The 15,180-nt window shown below is 35.4% G+C and overlaps 1 protein-coding gene across 3 annotated transcripts in view; it reads left to right on the forward strand.

Moving 5' to 3' along the window:
• PKHD1L1 (PKHD1 like 1) overlaps positions 1 to 15,180 on the forward strand; it is a 196,712-nt gene that overhangs the window by 14,812 nt on the left and 166,720 nt on the right. For all 3 annotated transcript variants that reach the window (XM_070075409.1, XM_051843973.2, XM_070075410.1), the window contains exons 6-12: positions 819 to 912; positions 3,660 to 3,713; positions 4,839 to 4,912; positions 6,587 to 6,629; positions 10,151 to 10,221; positions 12,875 to 12,985; positions 15,050 to 15,139. In XM_070075409.1, the coding sequence (XP_069931510.1) occupies positions 819 to 912; positions 3,660 to 3,713; positions 4,839 to 4,912; positions 6,587 to 6,629; positions 10,151 to 10,221; positions 12,875 to 12,985; positions 15,050 to 15,139 (537 nt within the window). The remainder of the gene's footprint in view (positions 1 to 818; positions 913 to 3,659; positions 3,714 to 4,838; positions 4,913 to 6,586; positions 6,630 to 10,150; positions 10,222 to 12,874; positions 12,986 to 15,049; positions 15,140 to 15,180) is intronic.

Raw genomic sequence — 15,180 nt, forward strand, 5'->3', positions numbered from 1 at the left:
TCTGCTCATCGAATGTGTGCTGGCTTCCAGGGTTCATTATATCAAAATTACAACTGTTTATAATCCCAAAGGCAATATATGAGAATGCATTTTGCTATATCCTGGAATATTCTAGGCACTAACTATTTTTAAGTATTTATATGAAAAATATAGTAAGTTTTAAATAATTTCTCTAATTCTTAGAATTACATAATTAAAATTATGTTTATTGACCATTTGTATTTACTTTTTCATAAATTACTCCTATCTTCTTTTGCTTTATTTAATTCTACTCATAGTGTTTCATATTAAATTATATAGATTCTTTATATTTTAGGAATATTAGCCATTAACTTATCTATATGGGAAATAATTTTCATCTGCTTTTAAAACTGATTTTTCTACCATTTAGACAACTTTTCATTTTTATTACCAATCTTTGGATCTTAAACTTTGCTATATCTTTTTTGTTTTGATGCTGTATAAGACTTCACTATGCTGATTATTATTTAATTTTTATTTCCCCTAGGATTTATTTTATTTTTGATATAAAGTAAGAATATTTTTTGTTTTGTTCCAAATAAATCACCCATTGACTCAAGTATTATTTACTGAACACTGCAGACTTCATTGATATGCTTCTTTAATATATAAATATATGAGTATGTATAAATATACTCATATTTAGTATATTTGCTAGAGCTTTCAGCTCAATATTGACCAATAATGATGTCTGTACTTTGATTTTACTGGGAAAAGAGTGTTTTGGTACTGTTCTCTAGTGCGTGGATTATGGATAAGTATTCTTACCTAGATCTTCTTGGATATTTTATTTTTAGGCACACTGATAACAATCCAGGGTAGAATCTTCACTGATGTCTATGGAAGTAACACTGCACTGAGCTCAAATGGGAAAAATGTTAGGATTTTGAGGTAATTTTTGATGTATAAATGTAATTTATACATCTTATAATTTATATATAGGATATGATATTATAAAATAATGGGCCCAGAGGTGTTAAAACCTACTACAATATGATCAGGCTAACTAGTGTTTTTTCAGCTATGTTTAAACTGTTAAGTGATTGATTGACATGGAAACAATGGCCCATGTGCTTTTCATTTTTTATTTAAGATACTTCCTTCTTTACCTATGTGGTTTTATTAATAGAAGGCACATGGAGGCAAGCCCAAGAGTAATTGAATAATAATCATATAAGTTTATAATAAAGGACTTTATCACTAATCTGATGACCTTATTTTGCATATAAAAATATCTAAGAGCTGGAGGTCATATAGCTTAAAGTCAGGAATAGAACCCAAGTTTCCTAACAATTTGGCACTTATTCTGCTGCACAATGGTTTATGGGCGAGATGAAATAAGAAATGGTCAATAAGTCACTAACAGGCCGGGGTTTGGATACTGAGTCTCTCATTTACCAAATGTGGGCCAGATGGTAGTAACATGGGCTAGTTAACTAGTGTCCAAAAATAATTGTCCAAATTTTGTATTGGAAACTAGCATTATTGCCTGAGTTATCTTTCTGAAACATCAATAGGTTCATATCAGTTCAGCCTTAGAAGACTGATAATCCTGTTCATTTCCTACAGAAGGAAGTAGAGACCCAGGCTTTTAAGATGCTTCATGCTTATTGCCTATGTGTATAAGCCAGATCAAGAAATAATTCAAATAGCAGTCAGAAAATTTTTTAAATATTTAAAGTTTGGTATGTATACATACATATACATATAAAATTTTATAAAACAAGCAGTTTGAAAGGTTTTAATAAAAGAAATGAGGGTTATATCTCCAACATTCTTTAAAGTATGACTCTCAAATCACATTTCTATGCTGGAACTATCCATATTGATTCCTTATGTGTAAGACAAGAACTCCTAAGTAGAGGAATATTTAACACTTTGTGTACAGCTTAACATAAGTAAAGATTTCATCTGCTTCAGAATAGTTGAGTATTATAGATGGTTTATATTCTTATTCTTAGATGTGGTTTTCTAAGTCATCTTTTCCCATAATGAGGCCAGGGAATAGAAAGTTTGACTTTTTAAAAAAAGGTGCTTTTTCCCTCCACTGAGTTGGAAGCTATTTTGTTTAATAACAAAAACTACAGAATTACAGAAGGAACCTCAGAGCTCAACCTAGCCAATACTTGTGCTCTGGAAATCCTGAAATATCATACATAAGCATAGATTTTTTTTCACTCACCTATTAATGAGAAGACGAGAAGTTATTAGAAATGCATTTATCTCATTTGCACCATGTTAATAATGGTACAGGGACTCCCAAGGCCTTTCACTGTGCCTGAGTTCCACTAACAGGAAGGGAGGAGGAGCAATGGGCTATGCACTGGGCAGAAAGCCAGGAGACCTGCTTCTCACAAATTTTATCTGTTAGGCCACATCTCCAAATTCAGACCAGTTACACGTTATTGAGGATATGAAACCAAATAGAAGGATTGGTGCCTGCTAAGGAGCTTTTTGTTTAAAAAATCAACTGAGAAAAAAATCTAAAAAAATACATATTTAAGGACAACGAGGGTAGTAGTATCATAGACACATGTACCCAGGCTGCTGGAGGAACTACCTGATGTAGTTGAGAGAACAGAGTGATGGCAAGCAATGTAGGCTTGAATTCCTGCCATGCTCCGTCACTAACTGCAGACTTGGGCAAGCTACTGTACCTGTTTGCCTCAATTTCTTTATCCGTAAAATGGAAGAATAACAGTGATTCACTCCTAAGGAGTGAGAGTAGTAAGGGCCTGCAAGTGTTGGTTGCTAAATTTATTATTTAGCTGAAATAATACAGAAAGTTAGAAGGAGAATTTGAATAATTGAATATCTGTAATAAGGTGTAAGGTGTACAATAATTCAGCTTATTCTTTGTTAGAATTTAAAAAATGTAAAAGTGCATTGAAATGTTTAAAGTTCTTTGCATAAAGAACTATTCATTTTCTAATATTTCAGGTGTCTATCTGGTCTTATCTTGGGCTGGGATTTGCTATCAAAGAAGTTAGGAGGTTTATTCTGGTGTAGCAAAGCCTATAACATTAGTCAGTTGCCCATGAGCCTCCAGTAGCACCAGGTTCTATCAGCCTTCAAGTAACAGGTCAGACCCCATCTGCTGGGAAATATGCAAGCAGACGTTTTCCATGCAGCCCAGCCCTACGTATTCTCAGCTTCGTATCCTGATGTGTCACTGAAGCCAGTGGGTGCTCTCTCATTCCTGATGGTTTTGGGGTGCCTTTGCAATTTATCTTAGTTCTTATAGCATGGGACTTCCTACACATCATTATTTTGAAATGATTGAATTTGAGATAGATGAATTCATGGCCAGTTTTTAATATTTTTTCTAGTATTCAATGCCTTCTAACATGTCAACTATGTTATTATGTCACGCTTATTAGTCTCTTCCAGTTAAATTGTCCATGTCACAAGGTCAAGGTCAGGATCTTTGCTTCATTCAGTGCTGTTTCCCAGTACCTAGAGTAGAAACTGCCACATAATAGATGTTCAAAAGTTGTTTGTTGAGTGAGCGAGTGATGGGTAATAATAAGTTATTGGAGAAAAAACAGGAAAAATTAACTTGGGCAGCAAACTTGGTGGGAGGAGAGCATTTTGAAATAAATATAACTTCATCTTTTCTAATAAAAATATTTATACAGAGTTTATATTGGAGGAATGCCCTGTGAACTTCTCATACCACAATCTGATAATCTGTAAGTAATTCAGATAATTTTCTTTCTTTTTAAAAAATATTTATTTGCTTATTTAAGAGGTAGACTTATAGACAGAGAGTGGGAGACAGAGAAAAAGGTCTTCCATTTGCTGGTTCACTCCCCAAATAACTGCAACACCCAGAGCTGGACTGATCCGAAGCCAGGAACCAGGAGCTTCCTCTAGGTCTCCGAAGCAGGGGAAGGGGGCCCAAGCATTTGTGCCATCTTCCACTGCTTTCCCAGGCCATAGAGGGGAGCTGGATCGAAAGAGTAGCATTCAGGACACAAACCAGTGCCCATATGGGATACTGGTGCCGCAGGTGGAAGCTTTTTCATTTGTAAAATTTATTTGTAAAAATAAATAATAGATATAAACATACTAAGTTTTAATAGTAATTTAAGTACTTTATAATACAGTATAAATTATAATATCTTACATGCTAATATAACAATCATTTCTAAAGTTAGATGTTATATTATATCCTCTTCTGTCTCCAATATAGCATGCTATGAAGTACTCTTTAGGTTATTATGAGAAAATATGTTTTGAGACATATATTTACCATTTGGCAGTATTTTACATTTTTTGGTTTTATTTTTATTTATTTTGAAAGAGAGTTACAGAGAGAAGGAGAGCTTCCATCTGCTGATTCACTCTACAAATGGTTGAAACAGCCAGGGTTGGGCCAGGCTGAAACCAGGAGCCAGGAACTCCATTTGAGTCTCCCGCATGTATGGCAGGGGCCCAAGCTTTTCACTGCTCTCCCAGGCACATTAGCAGGGAGCAGGATCAGAAGTGGAGCAGCCAGGACTTGAACTGGCCCTCATATGAGATGCAGTCGTCACAGGTGTGGCATCACAACCCCAACCCTAGTATTTTACATTTTATAAAAGGAATATTAGTGTGGGAGAACCAAATTAATTATAAAATCTTTCATTGATAAGAGAAATTTTATTCAAGTATCTTCAGTTGAAGTCTAGGAAATATATTGCTGAAATTTTGGTTGAAGCAACAGTTTTTATCCTGATACATATTGTGAAATTATTGAGATTTTAAAATGGAACACACTATTTTAAAACTTAATGTGAATGTAAGCTTTAATATTAACATATATGTTTTATTAGGTATGGTCTAACACTAGATCATCCAAATGGAGACATGGGTTCTATGATTTGCAAGACAACTGGAACTTACATTGGTGAGTATTGGTCATCGCTTTTTATAGTTGTCATAGAAGCCTCCTGACTTTGTTTTCCTTCTGTGTATTTTCTTGGAACTCCCTTTCCCTTTTTTATATCCTTATTTTTTTTAAAGATTTATTTATTTGAGAAGCAGAGTTAGAGAGAGAGAGACAGAGAGAGAGAGACAGAGAGAGAGAGACAGATAGACAAAGAGAACTTCTATTCGTTGGTTCACTCCCCAAATGGCCGCAAAGGCTGGAGCCAGGCCCATCCGAAGCCAGGAGCCAGAACCTTCTTCCGGGTCTCCTACGTGGGTGCAGGGGCCCAAGCATTTGGCCCATCCTCCACTGCCTTCTCAGGCACATTAGCAGGGAGCTGGATGGGAAGAGAAGCAATCAGGACAAGAACTGGCATCCATATGGGATGCTGGCGCCACTGGTGGGGACTTAACCTACTAAGCCACAGCGCTGGCCCCTGTATCCTTTTAAAGTGTCTTTTTCTTCTTCCTTGGCTTCTTTGCACTTTCATGTGAGCAAGTGTGAATATTTTATTCTTAAGGTTCACACAGTCAATTTCAAGTTTCTGTCCCCCTCTCCTTGTTTTTTTTTTTTTTCCTCCAGAGAATTCTAAGACTAATTTAGCTGCTATACATGTTGCCTCGATTTTACATTCTCCCCCACATCTCCTTGCTCTGTATATCCACATTTTGTTGTTGTTGCTTTGTTTTAATGCTTCAGTGAGCTTCATGCCTTCTGTGTCTGGGCCTTTGCAACTTTCCTCTCCTGAAAATTTTAGATAAAGTGTATGTCCTCAAACAGCCTCTTTTGGCTTCCTGTCTTGTATCTCAGAGTTCACCCTACTTTTCCCTGATAGCCTTATCACAAGTTGTAGCTCTCTATTAGTGTCATTGCTCTTGACTGATTGTAGCCTCCGCTAGACAGTATGTTCTGTTGGGAGATGGACAAGCTGTGTGCACACCCCACCTAGTAGACTGTCTGAATGAGTAAACAGCTGTTGAATGAATGAAAGATATTTCAGGGGCTGGTGCTGTGGTACAGTGGGCTAAGCCTCTGCCTGTGGAGCCAGCATCCCATATGGGCTCTGGTTCTAGTCCCGGCTGCTCCTCTTCTGATCCAGCTCTCTGCTATGGCCTGGGAAAGCAGTAGAGGATGGCTCAGATGCTTGGGCCTCTAAATTCACATGGGAGACCTGGAAGAAGCTCCTGGTTCAGATTGGCTCAGCTATGGTCATTGCAGCCATTTGGGGAATGAGCCAGCAGATGGAAGACCTTTCTCTCTGTCTCCTCTCTCTGTCTGTAACTCTACCTCTCAAATAAACAAATAAAAATCTTTTAAAAAAATTTCAGAGCAACATGGTTATATATCTTTTCTTTAATTTCTTCATTCACAATGCTATTTTGTCAGGTTTTTCCAGTTAAGATGTCTTAAGACTATAACCAGAAAAACTTGATAAAATATAATAATCATAAGACATTTTATTATATGTGTTTTAAAATTGTGTGTGCCTCTTTAATAAAGTTCAGCTTTCATTTCTTTAAGGATTAATAAGTGATTATATAAGTAGAATTTTGATTTTATGTTTTTTTCTCCGTTCCTAAATCAGCTTTGTATCATAGAGTCATTGTCCTGTGATTGGGAATTTAATTGATTGTGTATTTTAATTAATTCCAGGTCATCACAATGTCAGCTTCATCTTAGACAGTGATTATGGAAGGTAGGCCATTTTGTAAATAATAATTTTCATAATTGATTCAACTGAGTAAATAAAGCATATATTTGTGCTTTGGATGCAGAGACTTTAAAAATTAATCAATTTATTTCCCTAAATTAACATTTAAAGAGCTGTATCATCCTCTCATAATTTGTGCCTCACACATGACCTTTCAATTGTTGGGAAATACAGCAGTAACTAAAACAACAAATAAAAAATCTTTGACTGTTTTATGGGAAAGTATTATTTCTCATGGCTCTTCTGATTTAATTATAATTCTTTTTATAGCCTAAGTAATTAAATTTTGATTTCAACTAGTATAAGAATAAATAAAACCCCATGATTAATATTATCTGATATGGGTTTTCTTTCAAGGTATCAAGGCAGAATTGTAAAAGATAGTGGTTATAGTTTTTCAATTGTATATCTTAATACCAATATTAATAGTTTATATTTGCAATTTTTAATAAAACTATAGCTTGTTTCCAGGCATTTTTCATAATAATATACATAAAAAACTTTTATAATTGTATAAAAATATTAGCCTATGCAAATATCAACACAGGTTGCAAACTATATAATAGATAATGATAATAATGAAGTAGGAAACACAATGTTATGTGATTTATGTACGTTATCTAGTGTATTCCTCCAGAAGAATCTATAAATTAGGTCCTATAATCCATCCCGTGTTACCCATCGGGAAAATGGGACTTAGGAATGTTAGATAATTTTCCCAAGCATGTTCAGTTATCAGGAAGCAGCACTTGGATGCAAACCCATGCAGACTAACTCCAGGACCTGAGCGTTTCATTCCAGTGCTCTGCCATGACTGATGGAGGATTTCAGCCACCAGTACCACATCTCATCACTACTTGACATTCTGATCCAGGATTCTCAACCATGGAAGGATTACTGCACTCAGGAGCATTTGCAAATGTGTAGAAGCATTTTCTGGCTGTCACAGTAACTGGATATGTTAATGGCTTTTAGTGGGCAGAACTGAGATGTGCCAAGCCTAAATGAATTGCTGTGCTCAAAGTGTCATAGTGTCCCCCATTGAGAAAATGAGCCGGATGACAGAAATCCAAATAAATTACATTATGTAGTATCCAATACTAATGTAACTATAGTCCATCAACAATAGGATATAGGTCTTATTTCTTTTTGTCTCTGAAAAGATACTCAGTGATTAGATGTTTGAAAAGAGTGCCAATACTGCAGTCAAAGTGGATGCTATTCCTGTTCAGTGTTCACAGACTGCAAAACAATATGAAATTTGGCCCCTTTCATGTGTGGAACGCAATCCCAGGGCGTTCAAATCCACCATCGCTGTATTTAGAGACTGTCTCATTCTAGCCACCTGCAGGCAATAGATTTATTACAAAGGGACGCCTGGGCTGGATACTATTTTAGAGCAATCTAGACCAGAAAAGAACCACAAAGAACAATATAATTCAAGAGCAAATCAAAGCAGAAGAAATGTAAATGGTAGGATAAATCTTTGTGACTTGGAATCCCATGACTTAATAGTTCTTCTCTAGGAGAACATGAGCTCCTTACAGATAAATGTAGGTAATAGAATTTTACTGAACAGGTTAGAAAACCATGTTAGAAGCAGTAACTATTGAATTTTAAATTATTTTCTGAGCTACACATGGTTCTTTTATGCTTTTGGTATCACTCTTTCTAAGGTGAAAAGCAGAATGAATCCTTGGTTCTAAATCTGTCTGAAAGCTATTAATTACCAAAATCCATCATATGACTTCAGAAAAGCAATTATCCAAAAATAGGATGTTTAAGTGTTCAAGGTCGAATGTGATTGATAAGCATAGATAAATCGATGGGTTACATTAACATGCACAGAAATTTCCCAGTTAAAATGCTAGCAAACTCACATATAATACAGGCCAAAATGCTACATTAAATTTTTTTTTCTGTGATCTTGACTTATAGTACTATTTTTTCTCTTTTTTAAGCCAGTGGTTCTCCTTTTGTATTTATGTGTCATAATCGAGGAAATTGTGTTACTCTATATAATATTCTTAGGAGTTTAAGATAATTCTTTAGAATACAATAAAAACTAATTAGATGTCTACTTGTAAGAGTACATGGCACTTTAAAAATTCAAAATCATTTTATAAATTATAAAATTCATATTTTACAAATTTCAGGAGCTTTCTTGATTATCAAATAAACCATTTAAAGACCAATGTGGGGCCCATTCTGTATTTCTTTTAATATCCAACCTTCTCTCCTTTATTACCCCAAGTTCAAACAACAGCTGTTCCAAACTGATAAGGTTCAGATGAGGCTATCTTAATTGTGAAATGCCTACTCATTATCAGTGAATTAGTGAAAATCACCTTCATGTCATCCAAAATAAATTGCATTCAAATTTTATTTCAAGAAGCAATTGCCACACTAACTTAAGAAGCAGAGTTCAGTTTTGAGATGTAGGATCTGGCTAGACACAGTATTGTTGGCCTAGCATAGTTTCAGATTATTAGAAATCAACTGAAAAATAAGCTTATAACCAAAAAAACCCCCATAAAATCCAGTATGAATTTCTTAAATAACTAACCTGGCATAAAATATTTTCAAAGAATCTTTAATCTTGCAAATGCACATTATAGTTCCTGGGTTAGACTTACAGTGGAGTTCATTGGTGGTCCCAAGAACAAGAGTTGCAGTATCCTTTTAGAGTCTAGTTCAATTTCTTGTGATTATGTTGGATGGGTTTTGAGTTTTAATATGGGAATTACCTAACTTTTCTAATTGCGTGCCCATTGAGAAAATTAAAGGAACATCATTCAATCTGTAGGATTTTTTACTTTTTAAAGGTTTTGAAAGGGTTAGGGTGTATCAAAAAATATGAACAGGCTCTCTGTTCATTAAGGGTTTTTGAACTTGATGGATTGTTGCTAATTTTCTCTCATACTTTTTACTGTCATACACCTTAGTGGTCAGAGGAGGAGTCCTGTACGGTATACAAGTTAGATCGGGGCAAAGCCTGTGGACTTAAACTTCCCTAGGCTCCAGCTCTTGTTTCTGCTACTAATTGGCTTTGTGATCTTGAGTAAGACAAATAAATTCTGTAAATTTCACTTACCTCATGTAGTTGATGTAAATATAAAATGACGTAATAGATTGAAAGCTCTTTGCACAATACTTTGCTAACTGAGTCCTAGGAGGAGAGAGGGTGGTATGGTCTGCAGAAAAGCCGTCATTACAAAGGGCAGTCTTCCTGTCTCTCTTTTATTAATGTCAATATTATTTCCTAAAATAAACTCTATTGAAGTGTGATTTTCTTACAATAATTGCACATATTTGAAATGTTCAGTTATGTTTATACATGTGTGAACAACTAAAGTAAGATATAGAACATTTTTTATCTCTCTCCAAAAGTTTCATCCTGCTCCATTACAAACTCTGACATGTTTCTTCTGACTAAAATAAAAAAGAAAAATTCCTAAATTAAAGGTTATTTTAAAGCAGGAAATTTTACTATTTTTTTTAAACAGGAGTTTCCCAGAGCAGATGGCATATTTTGTTTCTTCTCTCAATAAAATTTCCATGTTTCAAACATATGCAGGTATGTTAAATTTTTCTCTGTGAATGTATGAAAGATAGAGGGGAGAGGTGATGGTGGCATACACTTGATTTATCAAAGACAGCAATGATTGTAAGGTGTATTATATTATTTTTTGAATTCTAGAAAAGAAAGAATACTTAAGACTGGGATTCTAATAGGAAGCCCTTATACTAATCTAGGACCCCAAAAATTATTTGCTTGGTATGAGATTGATTTAAAAACAAATCCATCAGACTAACATAGTTAGCAGAGTAATTTGTATGTCTCAGCATTTTTGGTCAAGGAAGGAAGAAAAAAAAAATCTCCTTGGTGAAGTAAGTCTAAACCATGCAGTGGGTATACTAGCAGATTTATGCTTTTAGTGTGACTCAAAAGAATCCTCAAACAGATTATAATTTAATTTTTTTTTTTTTTCCAGTTGGGTTCTTTTTTTTTTTTTTTTTTTTTTTTTTTAAACTTTTATTTAATGCATATAAATTTCCAAAGTACGACTTATGGATTACAATGGCTTTCCCCCCATACCGTCCCTCCCACCCACAACCCTCCCCTTTCCCACTCCCTCTCCCCTTCCATTCACATCAAGATTCATTTTCGATTATCTTAATATACAGAAGATCAGCTTAGTATACATTAAGTAAGGATTTCAACAGTTTGCTCCCACACAGAAACATAAAGTGAAAAATAATAGATGATTTTTTTAAATGATGATGAAATCAGAGCAGACCTATTGTCATGTTTAATCCCAGTGAGAGTCAAGTTGGGAATTGATAATTTCTTTTTTTTTTTTTTTTTTTTTTTTTTTTTTACAGAGGATCAGTTTAGTATGCATTAAGTAAGGATTTCAACAGTTTGCACCCCCATAGAAACACAAAGTGAAATATATTGTTTGAGTACTCGTTATAGCATTAAATCTCAATGTACAGCACATTAAGGATAGAGATCCTACATGAGGAGTAAGTGCACAGTGACTCCTGTTGTTGACTTTACCAATTGACACTCCTGTCTATGGCATCAGTAATCTCCCTATGCTCCAGTCATGAGTTTCCAAGGCTATGGAAGCCCTCTGAGTTCTCCGATTCTTATCTTGTTTAGACAAGGTCATAGTCAAAGTGGAGGTTCTCTCCTCCCTTCAGAGAAAGGTACCTCCTTCTTTGATGGCCTGTTCTTTCCACTGGGATCTCACTCGCAGAGATCTTTTGCCAGAGTGTCTTGGCTTTCCATGCCTGAAATACTCTCATGGGCTTTTCAGCCAGCTCCGAATGCCTTTAGGGCTGATTCTGAGGCCAGAGTGCTATTTAGGACATCTGCCATTCTATGAGTCTGCTGAGATTCTCACTTCCCATGTTGGATCACTCTCCCCTTTATTTACTCCATCAGTTAGCGTTAGCAGGTACTAGACTTGTCTATGTGCTCCCTTTGACTCCCAGTCCCTTCACCATGACCAACTGTGAACTGAAACTGATCACCTGGAACAGTGAGAAGGCATTGGTACATGCCACCTCGATGGGATTGAATTGGAATCCCCTGGTATGCTTCCAACTCCACCACTTGGGGCAAATCAGCCTGAGCATGTCCCAAATTATACATCTCTTCCCTCTCCCATTCCCACCACCATGTTCAACAGGGATCACATTTCAGTTAATTTTCAACACTTAAGAATAACTGTGCATCAATTACAGATCTAAACCAGTCATATTAAGTAGAACAGATAAAAAAAACTACTAAGAGGGATAATGTATTTAGTTGTTCATTAACAGTCAGGGCTATGCTGATCAAGCCACCATTTCCCATAGTGTCCACCTCACTCCAACAGGTTTCCCTCTTGGTGTTCAGTCAGTCGTCACCGATCAGGGAGAACATATGGTGTTTGTCCCTTTGGGACTGGCTTATTTCACTCAGCATGATGTGTTCCAGATTCCTGCTGGCACCTCTAGGAGAGTGTTGGAAGCAAACACAAATCCTCCTGAAAGAGGAGTGATGGACAGACACATTCAAGGTCAAGAGGGATGGACATATCCAAATTTCAAAGATGTTAAAAGAGGAAGAATGTACACCTTAGAATCAATCAAATGTGATTTATCTTAGCATTTTCTAAAAATGTATTTAACATGAAACGCACATAAAAGAATATTTAGACCTTGAGTTAGCAAGAATAAATTATAGTAAGATTATGCTATAGGTCATGATTCTGGCTATTTTACCAACATGTCTAAACTGTTTATGTTCAAAAACATAATAAGTCTAGTCTAGTCATAGTTATATGTATTACTGTAGGAGAAAAATGTACATATAAAATGATAGCCAATAAGTGTAAGAAAGTTCCATTGTTCAAGGGTGAATAAGAAAAGAGGCTATTGCACTTGAACTAAATATCTATGCTCAGCTCTGCTTTTCCTTCCCCATTACTAGGGTCTTTAATAGCAGTCACCACTAACACCTGATCCCTATGGAATGTAGCTCTATATAAAAGCTGTGTGTGTGGTCCTCTTTGTAGGGTTTGTATCAGAGACAAAATAAGAAGACACCTCATCGATTCATTTGGTTGTCCATTACTTGTACTGTGTTAGGTGTTATGTTAGGTAATTTGGAAATTTGAGTATTGCGGTTTGTGTGTAATACTCATGACATTTTGTGTAATGTGTTTCTCTTCTAGAGATTACTTCAGTTTCGCCTTCAAAAGGAAGCATTCAAGGTGACACCATGCTAACAATAAGTGGGCGCTTCTTTGATCAGACAGATTTTCCAGTGAAAGTGCTAGTTGGAGGTATTTTCCATGGTTTCTATGTACTGCTGTGTAAAAACAAATCCTACTTGTTCTCTAATAATTTGTAAGAATAGTCTTAATGCCTTCAATTTACAGCTGGGCATTTTCGCACAGGCATTTGGTTCTGGGTCTTGATGCTTCAATCACTGCCATCTTCCAGTGAGGGTCTCCCCTTGTAGCCTATGGGCAGCACTTAGGCTCTGATGTTGACACCAAAGGACACCATGTGGTAGTATCATGGGTGTGGTCAACACAGTCTCATCGCGGTCCAAGGACACACTTATGCTTATTTAATGAGCTCTTTGGTGCCCTTTTTGACTTTGTTGCTTCTAAATAAGTTAACTATCAATTATGGAGAAATTTAAATAGTGTTTTGGGGATACATTTCACATATATAAGGTGACTTTAAAAAGTTCATGGAAAAATGTGTATTATAGAAAAACTAAAAAAAAAAAAAAGAAAAAAGAAAAACTATGCATAGATTTCAGATTTCTTTTGCTGCCAAAATAAGCTTATTTTTTAGTTCTGTTTTCCATGAACTATTGAAGAATCCTTGTATTGTGTCTTGTCTGTACATGGGTAGTTACAGGCAATACTGGCCTAGGAAAGAGCATTACTTACTGTGTCATCTGCCTGCGAGTGCACATTCAGCTTGATTCTGTGGGTATGCACCACTTTTATGTGTTTTGTGAAAGTAATAGTGGGAACCAGCCCATTCCATCATAGTAACATTCACGGTCCTTGATAGGCGGGGAACAGGTTGCCTGTTTCTGCAACTGGGCATGTGTTTTCTGCTGCAGGCCTCTTGCTTGGGTACTCTCTGCCTCTTAGGAATCTGCTCATGAGCCAGCCGAAATGAGAATTCAGAAACAGAATCAATGTAAAGCAACCTTATCTAACATTTATGGAATAATGTTCCTGTCCTTGTGTATACTTACTGTCTGTCATGCATAAATATTAAAACCTAGGCCATATACATAGTATACATGACATGATTTTACACTCATATAGTGTATTTTCTGACCATATTTTATCTTTCAAAAATTAAAACCAGGGATAGGAAATATTTTTAATTTGCATAACTTGCTTTATGATCTGATATTATGCCAACTTTGACCATGATCCAATTGATATGCAAAGAGAACTTTTTAATTTTTTACTGTATATTCTTGACATCAATGTGCTAATCGGATTGTGATTTTGAATCCTCAGTTATTTCTTGAAAATAATGTTTTGTAAATATAGCTTTCCTTTATTCTCAATAGAATAAGGCTATTGTTTTAATACACTTCCAGTTACTGTTTTCTAGTTCAGTTTTCTTGCAATCTACGACTTTTAAAATAGTGAAAGATGGTGCAGCATTTTACACATTCCAGGCCACCAAATAAAACTTGGCCCAAATAAAGAACAAATAAAACAAAAACAAAAACAAAAACATAAAAACCCTCCAATTGTTTAACTTAACGTTTTGCTGGTAGCAATGCCATTCCAGGAAATACTCACTGAGGGCTGACCATGCATGACACACACAAAGACGTCTGCAACATAAAATTTACCTTCAAATTAGTTGTGCTTGGGTGGAAGTTAAAGGTTTTTTTTTTTTTTTTTTTTTTTTTTTTTTTTTTTTTTATTTAAAGAACTTGGACTAACCACCACGTTTCCTACCTAAGAAGGCCAAGATCATCTACTTGCAAATCTGAACATCATGTCGTGTTTAGTCAGCAACTTTTCTCTGAGAACAAGTTACAAAGCTTCATGTTGAACCTGGAAATGACATGGTTTACAAAGACATGTTTTATCAAATTCTTAATTTTTTTTTGCAGAAATTGTAAAATTTTCTTTCTCTGGCTTGTGATAGTTTGCCAGGAAAATGTTGCCTCATGGAAGTATGACAATTAATTATTGATAAGCTTTAGTGGGAATGTGGGAATGAAATGAAGACTCCCCCACTATGCCTGTTGTATAAGCAACATTTTTTAGTAGAAAAAGTACTTCTAGATAGGCTGATGAGATTTGCATTCTGAAGTTTCACCAGTTACTATTTCCTACCTTGCTTCTCTGTAGGTCAAGCTTGTGGTATTTTGAGTGTCACAGAAAATAATATATATTGCAAGACACCTTCCAAACCTCAGTTTCTCAAAAATGTATATCCAGGTAAGTTATATAAGAGAGAATAGCTATTTCTATATTTAAAA

This window comes from Oryctolagus cuniculus, chromosome 6 (genome assembly GCF_964237555.1).
Source record: "Oryctolagus cuniculus chromosome 6, mOryCun1.1, whole genome shotgun sequence".
In the NCBI taxonomy this organism is placed as follows: domain Eukaryota; kingdom Metazoa; phylum Chordata; class Mammalia; order Lagomorpha; family Leporidae; genus Oryctolagus; species Oryctolagus cuniculus.